This window comes from Protobothrops mucrosquamatus, unplaced genomic scaffold (assembly GCF_001527695.2).
Source record: "Protobothrops mucrosquamatus isolate PMUCROS unplaced genomic scaffold, P.Mucros_1.0 scaffold13, whole genome shotgun sequence".
NCBI classification, from domain to species: Eukaryota; Metazoa; Chordata; class Lepidosauria; order Squamata; family Viperidae; genus Protobothrops; species Protobothrops mucrosquamatus.
In genome coordinates, this window is record NW_015386400.1 from 388,984 (window position 1) to 402,962 (window position 13,979).

The 13,979-nt window shown below is 35.2% G+C and overlaps 1 protein-coding gene across 1 annotated transcript in view; it reads right to left on the reverse strand.

Annotated features, from left to right (window-relative positions):
- Positions 1 to 6,155: 6,155 nt before the first annotated feature.
- Positions 6,156 to 13,979, reverse strand: part of PRTFDC1 (phosphoribosyl transferase domain containing 1) — a 54,573-nt gene continuing 46,749 nt past the window's right edge. Inside the window, exons 5-9 of the mRNA XM_015810640.2 lie at positions 13,425 to 13,442; positions 12,989 to 13,071; positions 10,951 to 10,997; positions 9,002 to 9,078; positions 6,156 to 8,361 (exon numbers count right to left, since the gene is read on the reverse strand). Coding sequence (XP_015666126.1) covers positions 8,314 to 8,361; positions 9,002 to 9,078; positions 10,951 to 10,997; positions 12,989 to 13,071; positions 13,425 to 13,442 — 273 coding nt within the window. The 3' untranslated portion in view covers positions 6,156 to 8,313. The remainder of the gene's footprint in view (positions 8,362 to 9,001; positions 9,079 to 10,950; positions 10,998 to 12,988; positions 13,072 to 13,424; positions 13,443 to 13,979) is intronic.

Genomic DNA, 13,979 nt, shown 5'->3' on the forward strand with positions numbered 1-13,979 from the left:
TTTTCGTTTTGTTTTGTTTTAGGGACAGACATACACAAAACTGACTTTAAGAGAACATATTCAATATATTTTTTGCACATCAGAAATTAAGGTTGAAAATTTGTTGTCTGGTCTGAAAAATGTTTGATAAGGGTTTAGGTCCTATTGTATTATTAATTTTCATCTCTGTGTTAAACTTTTTATATTGTTTAAAAAGATTGTTAGGTAGCCTCCAGGGTGGAAAGGCTGTTTCTAAATCAAACAAACAGCTTTCATGTTTTGTTTCTTTTTTATGATATCCCAAACTAGCTGCCTAAAGTGATCACTTTGCTCCGCTTGATGATTAGACAGGCTAAAGTATGCTTCAGCTCTGCAAAACTGTAAGATCAGCTTTGACCTTAAACTGAGTGATAGAGAAAGAAGAGAGGAAACAAAGATCAAAGCATTTTGAACCAACAATAGCCAAAGTAAAACTTGAGTGGAGTCCAGATACTCCTGTTCTTCAAAAAACTGTTTATAACTGCCACTTCAGTGGGCAGGTTCTGAACAGGTGGCATATGCTGGTGAAAATTTTCCAGAATCTTCTATTCTTAAAGACCTGAAATGACTTCATCTTGCCTTAATTTTGGGCATTTTCTGACCAATGTGAACTGGGTCCATGTTAGATCAGTGTGAATTCATTAATATTTCTTGGGGTGAAGGTGCTCATCTACTTTATGACGATATCATGAGGTACCTACAATTCTGCCTTTTAGTCCAAACAATCCCCAACTCTTTTTCAGAAATAATAGCAATTCCAGCAAAGAAAACACACACTCTCAACTAAATTTAGGAGGTTGGTGCCCTTCTTCATGAAAATAAAGCCAGGTACCTGCTCCATATTTCGGTAAGTCCAAAGTGCCATGTCTAGATGTCACATTGGGTTTTGATTAGGATATGGCATCACTCCTTCTCATTTCAATGACATGTCATTGATGTTGATGATCAATGCCATTGATACAGCAATACTTTCAGCACAGTGGGATGTTCTGCTGATAACAGAAGAATGTACCCTATGGCATCTTAATTCAGGTTAAGATTAGTTAATTCAGATTAATTAATTCGTTTGGGATACCTCAGGATTTTCTGACCATAGTGTGTGCATGTATATATATATAATTACCTAAGCAATTTCCATGCAAACTAGGCCAAATCTAATGATCCTATTTTAATAATAGATTTGTTGTTTTTATGTTGGGGAAAAATTTGTGAGTATAGTGTAGCTATATGTTCATAAATTCACCAAATCTTTCTATTTTGATTAATCTGGAAATTAATCAGAAATCTTCCTTTTAATAAAGATAATCTAATTGTTTGCATTATCTCCTCTTCCAGTATGTTCAGCTAGGAAAAAAGCTGGGTAGGTTTTCTAGTTGAACAGCATAAAACAATATCATTTGGAAAGATCCACTTTACTTCTCTCCAGTTATAAGGAAGGCATCAACACATCACTTGGCATAATCCCCTTATCTTGAACCTTTTTTCTCCTTCAAAGTATAAGGAAAATTGTGTTGTTTTAAAGCTCACATTAATCCTGGATTAAGCTGAAATATACATATTCACCCAGGTTCACTGGGACATTGCTTCCAAGCAAAAACCCTTGATTATGCCAAGAAATTTTATTCAGGCAGCTGGAAACAGAATTTAAAAAAAAGATTTATGGACAACACAATACCAAACATCAAAATCCTTCTATATTGTTTATTTAGATGGAAATATTGTAATACTGATTGCTTCCAGTGTTAATTAAAAACTTAATTTTTGCAGGTTTTTCCTTTTCCTATTAAGACAGGACAATTGATTATTTGTTCTTGAATAACCTTTCTTCATTTTTTTCATTGTTGGCTTTTTTAAGGGTTTATAATTACTACTGTCCCATCATTATTTTGTTCTCTTATATAATGGGATAGCTTTATTTTTCAGTATTTTTTTAAAAAAGGAAAGTTGGAATGAGGACTCTTCCTTCCAGCTTCCCTCCCTCTCCTTTGCACAAACAGAAAATGACATCCAGGGCCAATTATGAAAATACATTCAAGGGAGAATTAATAGCTTCTTCAGGAGTGATTCTTCTGCCATGCTGCACTGGAAGCAATGAAAGTCACATCCTGACAGCAGAAATTTTAATTAAAGGCTCAGATCAGGCAAGAACCCTAAAAAAAGAAAACCCTTCAGTGCCATTCTCTCTACAGCTGCATTTAATGTTTTCCAGGGTTTAGAAGACAAACACTGGCAATTGTAAATAGAAAATCTCCAAAATGTACCCTTATGGCAGCATAATTCAGGTTAGTTAATTCAGATTAGTTACTTCATTTGGGATACCTAGATACCTATTGTCTAGGATTATCGGACCATAGTGTGCATGTATGTGTAATTTTCCAAGCTAGTTGGCTTCTAAGAAAAAATTGAGAAGCTAGTTATCACCTGTAAAGCCTTTAGGAGCTGTATATTTGCAGGACCACTTTCTCCAAGTAATATCTATAATCCCAATAAGATCTCTTTGTGTGGACTTACTCCATGTGCCTTTCCTTAAGGACTACATTCCCCTGGAAATTTTTATAGACTTTTTCTAAATCCTTCCTTTATATTTTTATAAATAATCCAAGGTAGCAAATATACCTGGTACTCCTTTTCCTCACAGTAACAAACTTGTGAGATGAGTAGGGTTGAGATAGAGTTGACTAGCCCAACTAACATTCATGGAAAGGCAGGACTAGAATTCACAGTATCATGGTTTTTAGCCTGGTGCCTTAACCACTAGAACAAGCTAGCTCTCAGAGGTATCTGGATGGACCCTTCCTGGTACTGCACTGAGAATATTCTTTAAACACAGCTGTTTTGTAAATGTTGTGGGTCTCAATATAAGTTGTCTTTCCTTAGTGACTATTGAATGGATCAACTTCCAATACTATATATTTCTATGTATTGTTATTTTTAAATGTAACACTGTTGACGCTGACTAGTAATGGCAGTTCAAGATTTCGGAGTAGTTTTTCCTTGCTATATGGGGAGAAGCTGAGGTCAAATCTGGACCCTGTGCATTATGAGATGCCTAAGTGCTTACTGTACATCATCATCATCATCACTGCAGTCACAATTCAAAGGGTGTTGTTTTGCTTTGGAGACTTTTCTAAAGATAGCCATGGCCTTTACTTTTGCTTAGCTGAAAATGCCATTACATCTGGATACAACAACTGAGTAGGAAGAATTCCTTATTCCTATTTTTCCTTCTTGATAATAATCCATCATATGCCACTGTATGCTTCATCTACTATACAACTGTCTATCATTTTTACAACAGAAAAGACCCTCCTCTTTTTGTTCATATCAAACAAAAATCTGTATGATATGATGCAAACCTGAGAGCCTTTGATGAGGATTGCAGTAAACAAGTAATTGTTTACTGTATATTATATATAGGAATTTATTATGTTCAGGTTCCCACTAGAAATGAGCTGCATCAGTAATAGTCAGTACAGGTGCAAATCCAGTGTTAGCACTAGCTACATGAAAGGAAAGCAACAAAGCTTAACTGTTGCTATCTGTGTTAAGCTAAAGTGTTTAAGTGTCATCTTCATGTATATCATATTTGTGCCTTGCGAATTTTTTAATTGTTTAGTGGAAAGTGTGTCACCCCAAATATCTGCACATGATTAATATAGACAAGGAAATAATATATCTACTCCCAGAAAAAAGGAGACAAATCTGTATGCATTTTTTTAAAGGAGTAGACAATGGCAATCATTTTCAGTTTACTCATATGCCTTAAGATAGGCAGAGGATTGGACTGTATGAGCTTCCCCTCACTTTCAGGTGTGGCAATCTATTAAGTACAGCAGACTATCTACCAAAATAATGAAAATTCGTATGGGGTTGTGAAATTATTAATTTATTATTAAATTTTTATGCCACCCCTACAAAGTGACTTTGGGTGGCTTACAAGTTATAAAATTTGATATTGATTAGGCATATTAATTGAAAAAAATACTTATGCTCAAATCACATTCTCTTGTGTGTGTTTTGCACATACAGTGGCATTCGTTTCCCAGGCACAAATCTTTTTGTTTTTTATTCATGACTATGGTGAAGAGATTATTTATATACTGAGAATATGTTTTGCATGCCTTCTGATACTGAATGTGCCGAAAATATGTTTTGCATGCCTTCTGAGATTGAATGCGTTCTTTCTAACCGCAGTCCAGATAGAACAGGGTACGATGGCTAAAGTTTCAAGGCTAAATCGGAGGAGCCATAACTTTCCATGACTTCAAAAGCACCGTCTTCTTTTTAAAAATCCCACCTGTTTATAGCCTAAAAACAACCAACACAAGATAGTGATGGCATGTAGTGAAAATACCAAACGTTGAAAAATTGAAAAACATTTGAAGTCCCACAATTATTCTCATTTGCTTTATTCTCTTTTTATAAGAAGCAGAAATACAAGTTAATATTTAGGTATAGGAAAATTTGAATTAGACAGGAGCAAAGATTTACATTATTTTTGCCAAAAAGCATTTATTTATTTGAAGTGAAAGCTTCAAGCAGGAATGCAAATCTATGCTAAAAGAAAACAGAGAAATCATATGAAAATTTCAATATAGCAAAATATCCTAACTGTTTATTAGTTTAGTGGAAACTCCAGTCTAACCACAATAGGCCCCATGCTATTCTTGCTTGTAATTTTTTTTTTAAACCATTGGCGATCTTCAGGAAGCTTTTGGGAACATTTGTATATAACCCATAATGACCTTTCTTCAAATGTCTAGAGGTAAAAATGCAAAATTCCCCTGGAGATGGTTGTGTAAAAATCAGGAAGCCCATTAAGGCAACTGCACTACAAATGTTTTTCACATTATTAGTTTTTGTTTTAAAATGATTCCCCTTTTTTCAGAACAAAGTACATTTAATCAATAAAAATCCTAGCCATTCGAGTATTTACACCCAATGATGTAAACTGGCTATGAAAAACAAGCATAAGAAAAGAAAATCCTATAGTCTCTAGGGATTGTCTTCCTCATAGTTAAATCTTTGTGAATAGTTTACAACTTCCATCGTGCCCAGTAAGAATTATGGGCTGTGCAGTCCATTTGAAGTGCTCTGGTATTATCCTAACTAAAAGTTAAGATTGGGACCCTGTTGATTTTGGATGATATTATCCATGAAGATAAACCTGTAACTAAGTATGTCCAACCTTTTGTTTTGCCTGGCCTGCATGAGTGAAGAGGAATTGTCTCAGGCCTCTTATAAAATATATAATATAGTTAATGTATATCGATTACAAACTTCCTTTATTTGTTTTTTTATATTTTACAATCTTGTAGGATCAGATGATTAGCTGTCCAGGGCCACATGCAGCCTATGGTTTGGACATGCCTGCTTTTACCCTATTACTCTGTCTTTTCTATGCTAAAACAAATTAAGTGAGAAATTATAATCAAAGGTGCTTTTTTCAGGAGGCAATTGGACTTTCTTGTTTTTCTTTGAAGATGTTTCGCTTCTCATCAGCTTTGACTGGTTGGTGGGGAAAGGAAAGATTTATATTCCCCACCATCCAGTGAGAGCTGAAGAAGCTTCTTGGATGAGAAGTGAACATATTCAAATAAGAACAAGAAAGTCCAGTTGCCTCCTGAAAAAAAGCACCTTTGGGACAACCATGAATGAGAGTCTGGATGAATGAGAATCTCCACAGATATAATCACCAATATAAAAACAGTGATGGGATTCAAATATGTGAACAACCGGTTTTCTGAGTGGATGCCGCTTCTGGAACTCCATTCTGGGCTTGGGCAACAAAAAATTAGCTGCCGAACTGGTGCGAACTGTATAAAAATACAGTTTACCACTGTATAAAAATAATGATTAGTTTAAAGCGGGGATAGTGGACTTGATTTTACAGGATCCATTTTTTTTATCTGAAGTGTGAAGTCCACCAGTTGGGAGTCAAGTATAAATTAATAGTTCAGAAACTGGGATATGGCAGCACCTGGTGATTCTGAGCATCAGTCTACAAAGTTGTTTTAGTACTAGAGATTTACTAACAAATATAGTCATATTTCTCTCCCTAACCTAGGTATTCTTACCAAACATAGAAGAGGAAAAGTCTAGTTTTCAACCTCTGAAAATGAGAAAACTTTTTTGATTTACAGAAAACAATTTTCCAGCATATTTATTCAAACTCCACTGTGTTAAATGAGGTTTTTAGTTCCACTGTGTTAATAAGGTCTACTTTTAAGAAAGTTAGCTTTACATATACAAGAAATATATGAAAAAGAACCATTCACAAGGAATGAGATGAAAGGAAAACAAGTTATCATGTTGTAAGAGTTCAATACACTTTAATGCCTAAATAGTTTTTTAAAATACAGTAAACTATTTGCTTTACAAAGGAAGTATAGCTCAAAGGAAGGCACTAAGAGGCTTACAAGATTGTAGTAGAACCTTGAAAAACAGGCATGTCCAATCAATCCAAATATTGTTGGACTAATACTTCCACCATAAATTGATTGGGATGCTTTGAACTATAACCTAAAATAAGGTTATAAATTAAATAATCTGGGCCAGAAATCAGATGACTTCAATGATTATTATAGAATAGCAGAGGATTCCATGCATTGGCTTTCCCGCATCTTATATCCCTAGATGTGTTAGTGTGGTTATTTATTTATTAAAATTTTATGCTGCCCATCTGACTATCAAGTGATTTGGGGCAGCTTAGAGTATCATAATAGCAGTATAAAATAATTAAGTCAAAAATATAAAACATTGAGCATTAAATGTTAAAACATTAAAATTAACAACAAACTGGATAAAAAGGACCAATGTGTTAAACAGGGTGAAGGTAGAATCTTCTCCAAATCTACTAGCCTTTTCCAGAATGGGATGCCCCATTGGGGATCCAAGCCAACTGCCAGAGCCTGGTTCTTAGAATTCTTACAAGATGAATTCTGAGATTTGCAGTCCCAATACATCTGGACAATGCTTATTTGGGAAAGGCTCAATACATAATTAGACATTGCAGATATATTTCATAAAAGCAGTAACAGTATAATGAATTTTAACATATGCAAATTCTATTTTCCATGATCTACTGTGCTAATACACTTGCTTATATTATTCCAATGATTCCAAATTAATCCTTGTACTCCCTGAACAGGAGTTGTAGCTCTAAACAAAGAAAGTGGCATTGGAACAAATTTTGTGGAGATGTAAGAAGCAGAAGAACAAACAAATGAACAAGGATAGCATGACACTAAGATCAGATGAAGCGTAGGCAATTGTCCCTACCCTCCAGATACTGGATTTCAATTCCCCTCAACCTTATAAAGCAAGAAGCTGCCGAAAACAAATAAAGGATGACAAATTGCCCTCTTCTGAATTTCCCTGGGTTAGAATGTAAGACGAGGACTGCTAATATTTCAAATCCTAAATTAGTTTTGAAGCATACTAGAGAGTTATAATATAGTGTACATAATACTGGACTTTAAACAAGAAGATAATTGTTTGCTTAATTATGGCATTTCCTCCCTACCTGCAAGCCATGGTATGGTTTAAAACTATGTTTTGCTGAACATGCTATAATGAGCTGGTTCACACATTTTACTGAAACAAAAGCAATGGTGTACAAAACACAATGTTTAAACCACAATGCAGTCTGTTTGCTTTTATAAATTCAAACATTGACTCAAGCCATTCTTGATCAGCCTAAATTATCTCAGGGGTTCTACAAAGAACTATTGCATTAAGAGAGAATCATTTAGTTTGAGGTCTTTGCTACTTTGATTTTTAAATAATGGGTGAGAATAAACATCTCAACAATGATTGAGTCATAAAAAGGAAATGGTAACAATTATGTATACAAACTCCATTAAAAAGAGCTTAAGTAAAGGCACTATAACACTGTCTTTAAAAAATGATCTAACAAACTGCACCATTAAAATGTAATAATTGTTATAATAGCTCCACAGACCCCACTGATCATTGTGCAGTTGTGCTCAACACACATTTTTAAAGGCACTTGTTACACAGGGTAAGAGAGCTTGGTGGTTACAAACAATGGGAATTTAATCCCAACAAATCTGGCATGATAATGTTGGGCAAAGCTGGGTGCAAAAAATTAATAACCAAGTTTCCTTTCACCTCTAGTCTGCAGGAAATAAAGGAGTCTAACTGTATCAAAGTCCAAGGTGATCTTTCCTGGGGAATTGTCATATGTAGTCCAGTCTGAATGAGATGAGTTGGTATGTTCTTATGGAGACGATCATGAGGACCACAAATGTTCCAGTCAAAGATGATTATTCTTTAGACTCTGTATTTTGCTTTGCCGTGGTTATTGATAACACATAAGTGCTGAAACAACAGAAGTTTAACATCGTCATTCACTGAAGGCAAAATAATTTATACAACCAACTCTGCATAACATTCCTTAGAAAAAGGCAAAGTACAGGAACATAGGAAGTTCAATACCATTTGGGTCACTGGCTTGTATAGTCTATTATTTCTACATTGGGCTGCATAGCTATATTTCACTTTTGAGTAGCATGCTTCAGAACCCTCCCAGATGCCAGCAGGGTCCAACAAAAAATTAGATAGGGACAGACCAGTTTTATATATAGTTAAATATGATTATTTTTCAAGAATGTAATAATTACCCCTACTGCCACATTAAACACTACTGTTTAAAGAATTTCTACAGGTTATAATCAAGGCTTTGATGGGCCTCAATGAGTCCTGAATCTCATATCTACACTGACAAGCACAAATTCTCCAGGATTTCAGACAACAGATTTTGTCAATCTATTGGAAGATGTCAAAAACTGACTCTTTGCAGTCAGACCATACATTCTACCAACTCTAATTTGCACCGTGCTCTTCTTTTCCCCTTCTGTTAACATCCTGTCACAGAAGCACTTTGCATATTACTATGTTTGTTTTGTTTTGTTTTTTTTAAAAAAGCTTATTTCAGGGAATTGAGAATGTTGAAACTTACATTTAGGTCTCTGAAGTACTCATTGTAGTCTAAGGCATAACCCACCACAAATAAATCTGGAATTTCAAATCCATAATCTAACATAGGAGGAAGAAAAAGAAAAAAAGGATATATTGTTAAAATGATAAACTGAGGTCATTTTCCTTTTTTTCTTTAAATCATGTCTTTATTAGCCAAGTTCCAGCTATGTCTGATATAAGAAGAAAGCGAGAATACTTTACAGCTGATCCCTTAAATCAGAGTTGACTGTTAGTATCCAATTAGATCACATAAGGCCTTTGAACTATGGTGCTGGAGAAGACTCCTGCGAGTCCCCTGGATTGCAAGGCGATCAAACCGGTCAGTCCTAGAGGAGATCAACCCTGACTGCTCTTTAGAAGGCCAGATCCTGAAGTTGAAACTCGAACACTTTGGCCACCTAATGAGAAGGAAGGACTCACTGGAGAAGACCTAACGCTGGGAAAGATTGAGGTCAATAGAAGAAGGGGATGACAGAGAATGAGGTGGCTGGATGGAGTCACTGAAGCAGTAGGCGTGAGCTTAAATGGACTCCAGAAGATGGTAGAGGACAGGAAGGCCTGGAGGAACGTTGTCCATGGGGTCGCGATGGGTTGGACACGACTTCGCAACTAACAACAAAGCTGTCCCAAAGCGATCCTCTTGGTTTTGACTCAGAAAAAGAAAGAAAATCTGAAATATTCTTAACTTTATTTTATCCAATCAGATTTCTCCTGTTATACTTTTCTATCACCTTTTAATAACAACAGCTGAAGCTCATAGGCATCCATTCTTAAGCATTTATCAAAAGACAAATTATATGCTATGACATCATAACACAAACTCAGTCATTTCATACTTGCATCCTGATACAGTTTGCATCACAAGGTAGGTTTTGCCACTTGCTAGAGAAACCAAATTTTATTACATTCTCCACTTGGCTGCTGTTTAGATATCTTTGGATTATGGTAATGCTTGAAATCTCAAACCTGGTTCATGTACTTTGCTAAACCATTTTGTGATCTTTATTTCTCATTTAGAGAATAAAACATACATATCTTGAAGGCCCATCTATTCCGTGCGGCCGGCCTGGTGTAGTTTGATTATGTTTCAGTGGGGGGTTTTTTACGGGTGTGTTTTTAGAACAGGTCTGTTATTTAATTCGATTTTAAAACAAACTATTTATTTATTATCGTGGTTTTTAGTATCGCCTATTCACCGCCCTGAGTCCCATAAGGGAGGTAGGGCGGTATATAAATTTAATAAATAAATAAATAAATAAATAAATAAATAAATAAATAAATAAATAAATAAATAAAACAAACATGAATTTCTGTATAGCCAGTTAATTACAATTACACAAATTATGTTAAGCAAACTATGACTTGACAAGTATGTGACATGATTAACATACTGAGAGTTAATGATCACAAGTTTTTTAATGCCTTATATAATATAATCTTGAAGGTGGTGTAATGAACATGAATGAATACTTAACATTCTTGGAAATGACAGACTGATTAGGCAGTTTGAGACTACACAGGGAACTATAATTCATACATGCAGTTACAAGACAAGGCAGAGATTTTTGATGGCTATATCAAGAACAAACAAGTATACATTGATGCTTCCTCTTTCATAACTCTTGCTTTTTAGTTTCTGTCAACAGGAGCAGCTAACTGACCAGGAAATTATATCTGGTACTTTTTTTTGTTTAGGGTTTATCATTCTAATTTATTAGAGGTGAACAAGCCAAGGATCCTAATACATGCAGAAAAAGGAAAGAAAACACTTAAGTTGAGTATTGTGTTTAATAGGGCACTTTCACAATTGGTCCATTCTTAATAACATGTTTGAAGAGCATCCTAATGCCTAGGTATCTTATTTAATTTGAGAATGGAAGCTTTCTTGAATATCCTTGAATATGAAGTAACTCATAGAAGGGGACTTACAGTCAGGCCTGAATCCATCTGGTAGAGCTGTTCTTTTCACCAACAAGCTGCAATTAAATGAAGAACAAAACGTTTCCATGATTTAAAAAAGTTTCAAATAATTTGTCCCATACAGGTCAAGATTCACTAAAGGTGAACCATGGCCCATATTATGAACGGCCACCCTGCCTTATTTCAACTTGAAGTATGGACATTATAATGTTTCTTTGAATGGGCAGGGGCTCTCCAATGATCTTCAAATACTAATTGCTCCTTTTAACTGGACATTGCACAGTTGGAATTTAAGTCTTCTGTTTTCCTTCCAGCAGAAGTTAGAATCACAAAATTAAGAAGCTCTCTGTTCAGTGCAAAGAGCCAAATTAAAATATCCCAGATAAATGTATATTCAGCTTCTGCACGAAGACAACCACCCAAGAGAATCCACCATTTTCTGAATAATTTGTTTTATTATCAAACTATTTTCACCATTGAAAAGTTTTCTCTAATGGCGAACTGTAATCTGCCATCTTGTCACTTAAGGCTATTATTTTATGCTTTCCATTCTGGGGCAAAAATGGCTTATTCTGTGTGACATCTCTTCAAGTAGCTGAAGAATGTAACCCTGTTTTCCCTTCTCTTCTTAAACATAGCTAGTTCCTTGGTGCCTATTTGAGAAACCTAGTTTCTATTATTATTATTTATTATTTATTAAATTTATATACCGCCCTATCTCCCTTACGGGACTCAGGGCGGTGAACAGGCGATACTAAAAACCACAATAAATATACACAAGTTTCTGTTCTAAAATCAAATTAAATAACAGGTCTGTTCTAAAAACACCCCATACAAAACCCCCACTAAAACATAATCAAACTACGCCAGGCCGGCCGCACGGAATAGATGGGCCTTCAGGGCTCAGCGAAAAAGGCGCAGGTCCGCAACTGTACGTAGGTCGGGGGGTAGGTCATTCCAGAGGGCAGGAGCTGCCACAGAGAAGGCTCTCCCCCTGGGGGTCGCCAGCCGGCATTGTCTGGCTGACGGCACTCTAAGGAGGCCCTCTCTGTGGGAGCGGACTGGTCGAAGGGAGGTGTTTGGTAGGAGGCGGTCTAGCTCACTAATTGTTCTCTTGGCCTTACTGTCACTCCACTGGACTTTGTATCTAGCATCTTGATAATTCTTATCAATAAATCTTATCTTCTAAGAATTCTGGTTGCTATTTGAGGTGTTGAAAAAGTAATCAGGACAAAATCCCAATCAATATCCTCTCTTTGTTTTCCGGTCTTTTGCCATCTGTATCAGATGCCATCATAGACATCTCATATAGAAAGCTGATTGTGTTACATTTGTGGTAAATAATCTCTCCATCAGGGATGCTCAAACCTTGGATACTGCTTCCAAAACTTCTTTAAAAAGCATGCAATGGAAAATGATAACTACTTGAAGATCAATCATGCAAGTTGTATCAACTTATTTGATTTTAATTATATTCAAATGTAAAATTAAATCAAATTTATTTTTTGCCCTAGTCAGACCAGTTTATTGTCTGTTTCTATTTCTGGTCCTTAATACAGGTTCTTGTATGAAAAAAAAATCTGCTTTACGTGGAAATGCAGCCATAGAAATTACTTAATACTTACTTAGAAATGAGACTGATAAAAAAAATAATTTAACTTAGTTCTGAGTAAACAGGATTATATCATATCTCTCCACCTTATAAATCTAATCAATGTGGTCTTTTGTTTTCTTTTTAACTTTGATTATGCAAAATGACTCAAGTGTTGATCTTTTGGTGCCAATAGAGAGTTTTCACAAACATCTCCTAATATTTTAATACCAAGAGCAAAGAGTAAGCTAGGTTATGCATGGTTCCTTCTCCTAAACTCTAATATGGTTGTTCAGCTTTTGGTTTAGCACCAAATATTAATACTGGCAAAATGGTTGGTGAACTGTAGTTTGATACTACTTTTGAATTTAGCTAACAAATCAAAGTTAAGGAAATTTTGACTTTGCACCAGACTGAATTAAGCCTAAATATATTGTTTTACAAATGGACACTTACCTTGCTACCTTAACCATTCTGGGTTTATATTTTTTAATACTGTCAAGGAGTGCTTTCATAGTCCTTCCAGTTCCAATGATATCCTTTGTAAAATATATAAGAATGTTAACAAAACAGCATAAAATGCTGTATATTAATATTTTAAAAGTTAGATTATATTAACAATAAACACATAAAACACATTGCTAATTTTTAAAAATAATTCAATGATATTTTTGTTATTAAAAAACAAAGGCCTACTCTTCCAATAACTTTTTAAATCTAGAATTTTAAATAGATGATTCACCAATATTCTATACATACTTTCTGTTAAATTATCAATTTTTATTATTGCTTGGCATTTAGCCAGGCATTCAAAAATTACTGGTATTTCTCTAAATAGAATATAATAAATCCATGGAAATTGCTCTTGCCATAGACAAATACATGAACTTACCTCCACAATAAGCACATTCTGCAAAATAAGGAGAAAAACATTTAGTTAAAGTAATTGAGAACACACTTCATTTGTTTAGCATCTCAACCACATAATTGCTTTCTGGTTCTCTACCCTTTTATCATGGCTAGCCTCTGTTTACTGGAATGCCTGCTCTGCTTAAGTCCACTTTCTTTACATATAAGTTATAAAACTCTATAGAAACCTAACATTATATAAAAGATTAAAATATTAACAAGATAACCCATATTTTACAGGTGGACAATATTGAAGATCAAATCAGCTAAACTCAATACAATTCATAAATAAGTTACTACATTCATAAATAAGTTACTACATTCATAAATAAGTTACTACAGTGTCGGCTGGCGACCCCCAGGGGGAGGGCCTTCTCTGTGGGTGCCCCCGCCCTCTGGAACGAACTACCCCCCCAGATCCGGGTGATTCCGGATCTCCTGACTTTCCGCCGCGCCCTCAAGACATGGCTTTTCCAGCAAGCGGGCCTGGCCTAGGGAGGATTTTTAAATCGGGTTCATTTTTAGAAAATTTTAAATA